Source organism: Buceros rhinoceros, unplaced genomic scaffold (genome assembly GCF_000710305.1).
Source record: "Buceros rhinoceros silvestris isolate BGI_N320 unplaced genomic scaffold, ASM71030v1 scaffold8620, whole genome shotgun sequence".
Lineage (NCBI taxonomy): Eukaryota > Metazoa > Chordata > Aves > Bucerotiformes > Bucerotidae > Buceros > Buceros rhinoceros.
In genome coordinates, this window is record NW_010387859.1 from 53,726 (window position 1) to 62,112 (window position 8,387).

The 8,387-nt window shown below is 38.9% G+C and overlaps 1 protein-coding gene across 3 annotated transcripts in view; it reads right to left on the minus strand.

Annotated features, from left to right (window-relative positions):
* Nucleotides 1-8,387, minus strand: part of KIF1B (kinesin family member 1B) — a 79,190-nt gene that overhangs the window by 48,430 nt on the left and 22,373 nt on the right. For all 3 annotated transcript variants that reach the window (XM_010137102.1, XM_010137028.1, XM_010137174.1), the window contains exons 9-14: nt 7,598-7,673; nt 7,209-7,287; nt 6,532-6,674; nt 2,784-2,917; nt 1,603-1,682; nt 636-711 (exon numbers count right to left, since the gene is read on the minus strand). In XM_010137102.1, the coding sequence (XP_010135404.1) occupies nt 636-711; nt 1,603-1,682; nt 2,784-2,917; nt 6,532-6,674; nt 7,209-7,287; nt 7,598-7,673 (588 nt within the window). The remainder of the gene's footprint in view (nt 1-635; nt 712-1,602; nt 1,683-2,783; nt 2,918-6,531; nt 6,675-7,208; nt 7,288-7,597; nt 7,674-8,387) is intronic.

Sequence of the window (8,387 nt, forward strand, 5' to 3'; positions counted from 1 at the left end):
AAGAGCGTCTAAAGAAGACTTCAAACATCCTGGGTACCTCAGAGGAGAATAGGTAGAGTATAGGAAGGTCACACACAGCTGCTGCAGAAAATGACAACACACTAAGAGGCAGCATTTCTGAGCTGCTGCCCAATCAACAGGCAAGGAGCTGTGATACTTCTCCTTGTAGCACAGATTTTTCTAAAGGAAGGTACCGAATTCAATAATTTTCTGATATCAGAAGTCTCCCCACGAGCTTTTCACGCTGCTCCTATTTCACCATTGTATTAGGCTAGCACATGCTAGCAAATACATTACAGCCAAGGGAAGCTACCGCAGGCGATTCTTTCCACAGCTCCCTAAAAGCATCCACTACTATGCTGCATCACGTGCACAAGGAGCAGTGTCTAAAACTTCATTATTATGGGCAAAATAATGCTTTGATGTAGAGCATTTTGATAGGTTCTAACACTAAAGCAATTTCCAAAAAGGTATTGTAAAAGGAACTTACTACTAAGGAACCAAACCACACTTAGTTCTTCTGTATCTTACATGGATACAAGCCCTTGTGTTATTGGTAGCTCACTCATCACTCTCTCCTCTCAGGCTGATCAGCCTTTTGGAGACACAAGACAATAGCTATGAATTTTCTCTACCTTTTTAGGTGAGAAGACTCCCAGTGTTCCTCCATCTTCCCGAATGGCAACTCCCATTTCTGCCAACAGTGCCTCCCTGAGAGAGGAAAGGAAGATATTTACCATATTTAGGCTTCTTCGACAAAATACTTTATTCTCGGCTTTGACAAAAGCAAAACACTGACGCCAACACAGAAGAACAAGAATATGGCAAACGCTGTGATATTTTTCTCAAAGTAATCTCACAGTCTCTCAACTTCTTTCTAAGGAATTTCCAGCTTACCTCTGCATTGTGTGAGGTTGGTATTTGTTTCAAACCATCTGTTAGCCTTAAAGTCCCTAAGCTCTGACAGTGAATAATCAATCTCTACCCACTTTCTTCACATACCTCTCATGATTTCATGGACTGCTCTGTCCACATTGGTTCTGGGCAGAGATTTTCCTCTTACATATTTTGTAAGCTTTTAATTTTCTAATATTAGAATATTAAACTTCTAGAAACTTTTAGTATTAGAATAGGAAGCTTTTAATATTCTATTTCAGTTTGGTTGCACCCACTTTCTGACAATTATTAAGCATCTGTCATGTTGCTTTAAGACACAATTCAGACCAAAGCTGGAAAGCTGGAGCTGTTTCATAATTTTAGATACTTCCGTACTCAAACCTTAATCTTTTCTGCTTAACTTCAGGGATGGAATTTTTAGAATGTAAGATGATGGTGGAAGAGGAAGAAAGAGTCCAGGACTCCACGCTACTTCACAGCGGAAGCCAATGTAGCAGCTTAGGATGATACCTGAATTACAGCGGTAAACACTTCAACTTTAATAGGAAAGAACACAGCATTGCCCCTACTGTTACACATAATCACAAAGATCAGCAGAATTATGGCTGAACTATTCTGCTGTTCCATTGTTTTTCAGAGTAACATTCTCCATTTTCCACGCCTCTCCATTTTCTAGAGACCATCCACATCTCTAGCACTTCTGACCTTTCCATCCTAATGGCCTCGGTTTTCCTCAGCTTCTCTTCCCAGGTTTCATTCAGCTCTGCAATGATCTTCTCAGATTCCTGTGTGAAAATCCCAAAAGCTGGTTTACAATTCTTCTCAAAGTTTTTTTGGCAATACACAAAACAACTGAAGTTTGCGCTCAGTTCTAAACCTCAAATTAATTTGGTATATAAAACGTATTCTCAGCACTTCAAAACTCTGTTGTTGCCTTCATTAATGTTTGTCAGGGTAAATAGCCTTGAAGGTGAGCTGAAAAGAGACAACTTCATAACTAAACACAGTCAAACTTTAATTCGGAACTTTAATTTCACTCACACACACGCTTTTTTTTTTTTTTAAATCTGATTTACAGACATCATTCAGTAACTGGATGCCAAGGAACTGCAGAGACCACACGGTTATTTCCATGGCAACAGCGGGTTTCTAACAGGAAAGGGATATGCAGAGTGTGTTCCAGTCCACTGCAATCCCTGTGGCAGTGTCTCATGGACAAGACATAAGAACAAAGCAGACATGCAACACAGCCAGCTCTCCCCACATATCCACCCATGGAGATTGGTGGAGTTTTCATAAAAATTAAGAAATACTTCACTGTAATGCACTTTTGATGCGGTTCAATTCAATGCAGAATTGGGACAAGGCCGCTATTGTCTGGATGAAGCATGCTATTATGTGTGCTTCACATTTTAATCTGTGGGGGCTGGGCAAATACAACAGTGGCAGGATTATTCTTCCTCCTTTTTTCAACTTTGGAGTAATTTGGTTTTCTGAAAGCTGAGTGTATTTGCTAGTCAGATTTTGTCCACCCTAGTGCTGACCAGGCCTCCTGAAGTCTCTACTCAGAAAAAAATTTTCCATAATTCCCATTGCATCAGAGGACCTATAAACTGGAATCAAGATTTTAATTTATAATTCAGTTGTAGCTCCAGCTCCAGGCTACAATTAAACCTAAACAATCCTAACAGGAAAGGCATGAAACAAATTTCTAGCCCACCACAGTTTAGTGCCTTTTTTAAGGTGCAAGTGGATTTTAAACAGCTTGCTACAGAAACAGTAGCATACTGGGCACATCTATGAAGAATAGCTCTCCCAGGATCACTGCTATTTAGACTTGGGAAAGACAGAAATGAAGAGCCTCCTTAATCTACAGCAATGCCTACCTTCAACCGTTCAATTGCCTCTTCTCCTCCAGGTGTTGACATGATTCTTTCCTGTATACTGGACACAGATGTTATGCCCACCTGACTACTGAGAGAGCAGGAGGATGGAGATGCAGTGAGGGACCCCATGGAGGCTGTGGAAAAATTGCCAGGACGTTGATTCTCGGAGGCTAGCAAGTATCTATGTTTATTGTTCTGAAAATCTTTCAAATCTGGGAGAGAGACACACAGACAGAGGGAAGGCAGAAAGATAGGGAAAAGGAAAATAGGAAGAGGGAAGGAAGAGGAAAAAGGAAAGGAAGGAAATACCAGTGTAAGAGGAAAGCATTTAAGCTGCAACAAGACAAGTTTTGTAATTTTTAGATGGCAGTTCTGAAACAAATCTTTTAGTATTAGTACCCCTAACATAACAGTAACTCATTTCAGACCCTGAGGATTATTAGTAAGGGCTGCATCATAAACCATATTGATCAAAAAAGCCTGGAAAATTAAACCACACACTTGCCAAAAATAAAACATCCTATTCCTAACTGAAGACTAAACCATGGAGCTCAGACCCATGGGGCAGATTCAGCTCCTCACGAGAATAGTGACATTTTGGGCTGAAGTCTGAAGAGACAACCACCCCTTAAATTAAGCAAAACATTCTTTTTCAGACTCATTTAATTTCAAACGATTAAGGAAATCTTTATCCCAGCACTGGTTCTGCTGCTAAACCACCCAGACCATAAGGAAAAAGAACTACCCATCCTTAACTTCTCACAGGAAAGGGTGCAAATCACCTGTCAGTCTGTGACGGGGAGAACACAAGTTCACGGTAACATCATTATGTTACGCTTGACCCTCCTTACCTGAAAAAAGGAAATCTAGGATACCTGATCAGTGAAATATCTGATAAAGCTCCCATACTTCAGAAAGTTTTAAAAAAAGCTTTAAAGCTTTTTGGTCTTTGCTTAGATGAGGAAAATCTTAAAAAAACCCCAAATTTAATAAGGCAGCTTTTGTAGCCTGAAAATCTGGAGGCCTGAAAGATGCCTCCTTTAAAGATAGAAAATAAGGAAAAGGTGCATGAATGACTTAAGAACAAATATCCAAAGGCAATTTATTCTAATCTAAACTTAGCTAAACTTAGCTTCTCATGTCTGTAAACCATAGCCTCTGAATAGTCACACATCAAAAAAAAAACCCCAAAAAAACTTCTAACATGGAAATATCAGAACACTACATGGCTCAGTTTTAATAAATTTTGATAGTTTTAAATTCTATTTCAGAACTAAATCCACACAAAAGAAACAGGTCAAATCAGACCTTACAAGTTATAAACAAGGGCTTCAGATGTACAACAATGAGATGCTCACCCAGACATTGCATAAATTTTCACGTCTTCCTACATCTCCTCTACTCCTAGCCTGAACAATTCGGCTATTGTCAGCCTTATGCCCTAGTTCACATTCAACCTGCTGTTTCAGTCTTGTGAAACCGATGATTGCACCAAGCCAGTTTGAAAACCACCATCTGCAAATATGGGAAGCAGGGGTGGGAGCTGAACAGGAGAAAAGCAGGTTAAGGAAAGGGAAAGCCATCGGGATGAGGAAAGCAGGCATGGCAGAGCAGGGAGGATGAAGTCTCGAAAGGCCAGTAGACACATGCACTCCTGAAGATAAAAGAAGTGGCACTTGCAATAGCTTTCACAGCTGCTGTGACCGCAGAGAACCAAAACCCTCAACAGCATCATGCATGCTTCTCCTGGAGGCTGCAGCTTTCACACGGATGAAATATGCACACGCTGGAAGCAGCATCAGAACATTAGACAAGGCCAGGATGAGTCTTTACACCACCAGTAGCTTTAATTATAGGAAATTTCAGACAGATCTCTTCCAGTTGACACTGAGTGGGGGTGAAGATGACTAACTGAAAAGTCTACCAACCCATGCCTCTTGCAACAGACTATTTCCCTTTCACAGAAGCAAACGGCAGAACAGAAACAAAATGCTATTTGCTGATTGGTTTTAGCCCTATGAAGCTAATTATCTGTAACCAAGTATTCAAGTTCAAATAACTGACCTTCATCGGTACAAGACGACTAACTTTTTTTTCCTCTAAGATACTATAAAAATATATAAATCTCAGTCTCCATGAGGAACTGATAACATTTCATCTGAAGTTAATCAATCAACACATTTAGGACAAATACTTATAGGTGGAAAAGAGATGGTTAAAAGGCCAGGAAGGTAGGTGAGCAGAAGTTGTTTCAACTGAGTAACTTGAGAAAGATTTGAGAAAGAGATTTTTCTAGTTTGAGTCTAAACTATGGGCCGTCATGAAAACAGACTAAAGAATTACTACTCTCCCCTCTGTATCCTGCCAGAAAGCAAGCAATGAGCGTATGTTGCCTTTTAAACTCTGAATTTTTTTATGACTGTCGACTCAGTCTAAGAAATGCTGGTTAAGCTAGTTCCTGTGAAGCTGCACTGCATTCCACAGTGAGTGTTCTGTCTGGGATTTCCCTGAGAGAAATGCTGGCATGCAAAGCTCAGTTAAAAGCTGACCCAGAGAAAGCAGGTTAAAAAGAGAACCACACAATACACACATTTGCCTCCACTTCCAGAGTATTCATCTCCCATTGGATCAACTGAAAGGAAGCAGGAGGGAAAACACAAAAAGGATCAGAATTGAAGGTTCACTAGCAACACAGGAAGGGAAGAGAATACTACTTGGTGTTTAAAGAAATGAAACACAATTTTCAGTAAGATTGTTTTTTCAGATTCAATTTAGAACCAAAACCCACAGACTGTACCAAGCATGAAAACACCTGCATTTCATGTCTTCTGGCCCCATTCTCTTGAAAACAAGCAAACAAAGAGGTAAATACATGTTACACATCTTTAAGCAGTCTGTGACTAAGTCAGGACTTCTGCTTCACAAGCAAATAAGCTCTGACAAATCAGAAACTGCTGGTGCAACATTCACTTAAGTCAAAGAAATTTGTAATCCACTGGAATACATTCTGTTTTTATAGGCATCTCCTTCACTAGGAATTAAATCACTGGTCATATTATAGAAGAACGTAGCAGCTAAAATTTTCATTTGTTTTGTTTGGAAAGAGGACAAGGAAATAATTCAGGCACAAATATGTTCTAGTGCTTTAAGAGCTTGCTGGCAAAGCAAGTCAGCACAATGCGGCTCTGCCAACCCAAGTCAAAATCTCGCCCCTGAAGAATTCATTATTTATTCACAAGCAGCTATTTCATAACTATTTTGATATGACAAATGGTTTGTCACTCAGGACATTGTCTAACAGGAATTAGCCATCATTTTCTTTTCTAAGCAAGGGTGGCATTGAAGCCAGGTATCAACTAACACCCTTAACCCTTCAAGGAGGAAGAAAAGATGCTTTCTTTCTCAGCGTGAAATTAAGTTTCTGTACCTCTACTCTCCCCCTTTTACTGGCAGCCAGACAAAAAGCCTTCCATAACTCACCAGGACATCCCCTGAGTGTGTAAGTTCTATTACACAAAATAATTTCTACACTAACAGGACACTCAACCTCCATGTTTTTCCTTGAGAGTTTGCAAGTGGCCTGTCAACTCTACAGACAATTCTAGGATGGGTAGTTTAAAAGACAGAAGAGGCTACCATTTCTAAAACCGTGCTCAAAATTCAGCATCAGCACCTACATTTAACTTCCATCCTCTCCTTGGTAAGACAGACCAACCTCAAAATGGTAAGGTCTGTTTAATCCACTTACTGTCGATAATATCTCCCAGCCCTTGTGCACGCAGGAGATCCTTCAGCCTTGTCACCTCCTCCTTCAGCTCACGCACCAGCTTGGCATTGGGATCTTCATTGATAACAGCATTGCATTTAATCTGTTTTGCTCGATCAGCATATCTGGAACCAGACCAAAACAATGACACCTTACAATGAACATATGTGCTCATACACCACACAAGACTGCAGTACTACAGGGGACTTCTGGCTTACAGTTCTAAGTCAGAAAAGAATCCTGGATTATATTCAATTATACATTTGATTTTATATTTAATACAGGGTATTGCTGCAAGAAGGACAAGTCCCCTTCAAGATGGATTTCAGTATGTACAACAGACAACATGTTTTTTTTTCTTTATTCAGAGCTTTGAAGCCTCAGCATGACTAATATGCTCAATTTTAGGTACCACACTGGAAAACAACATGCAAACGCAAGATGAGTTTGATTTGTCAAGTTAAGAGCAGGCAGTAAATCTCTAACTCCCTATTCACGTAGAATAGATTGGTTTTCCTCTTTCGGTGTAATTGAATTCTTGCCAGTATAGTCTTCTTCCCACAGGTTCTCAAAGTATAATGACCCAAAGGTTTGAAGGATAAAACGTGGCCATTAGAGCTAATAGCTACCCATATCCATCTCAGATGAAACAAAATTACCTCAAAGTGCTCAAAGTTTCATCGTAGTTTATGTCTGCTGGACTCAAAGCAGCAACCATCGCAGTTCTGGAGTTACCACCTATACGGAACAGAAAAGATTTTAAATGGAACTACAGTGCACAATATAGGCACTAATTACTACTAAATATTACCTAGTAATTTTCAATAAATTATAGAATTCAACTATATTCTACATTTTTAAGAGCACACAAAAAATCACAAGAGCGAGCACTGTAACCTTAACAAGAGGTGGAACTATATGACTCAGATTTGACAACTAAAAATATTTAACCTCATCCTTCATACAAATTTAAATTAAGTAAGTGAAAAGCAGTCAGGAAATTTAGTGAGAATTTCTTGCCATATTGACACAGGGAAATCAGCCATACCTAGATTTTCTCGAAGCAGCCATGTTAGTACAGAATCCCTGTATGGTATAAAGTCCGTCTTCTTCTTTTTTTTACTCTATAAAGAAAGAACATACTACTGAAAAACAAATAGTAATTTTCCATCTGGTGTCTAGGCTATAAAAATCACAGTATAGGTATTAAAGAAACCTTGACTGCGTACACATGGTATCTAAAGAGACGGCTGGCTCATCCTCAGAAGGTTCTACATCCTAAGAACATTCTTAAATTTTAGTGCTGATAATTCTCAGGCTTCATGACTGTAAATTATTGTCATAAGAATTTATCAAAGATCTAACATAAAAGATCCCTGCTCTTTGATTCCGAAGTGAAGAAAATAAAAATCTTATGCTCAGGCAAGAAAGAAAACATCCACTATTACTCAGAGCATCATACCTTGCTGGTGCAGTTATCCTAAGTTGAAAGCATTAAAGAAAGAAGAAGAAAATACAACATGAGCTTCTTAACAGAGCTTTATGTATAATTTTGATATTAGTTCGGATGGTATTTTTCTTTTCTTGAGAAGCCCAATGAATAAGAATAGTTTTCATTAAAAAAAAAAATCTAAAAAGCACTGAAGTATATTCAACCTGTCCAAGCTGTTAAGAACTCACCTTTAAAAGAAACAGCAATAACTTATTTGGGATTTTTAAATAGTAGTTAAATATAAAAGACAAAGTATTTTTCTGAGCCTATGACATTATGTTTAGGTGAACAGATTATTAAGTCTTGTCACTGCAAAAAAAAAAAAAAAAGCTAGGGATAATCAAAT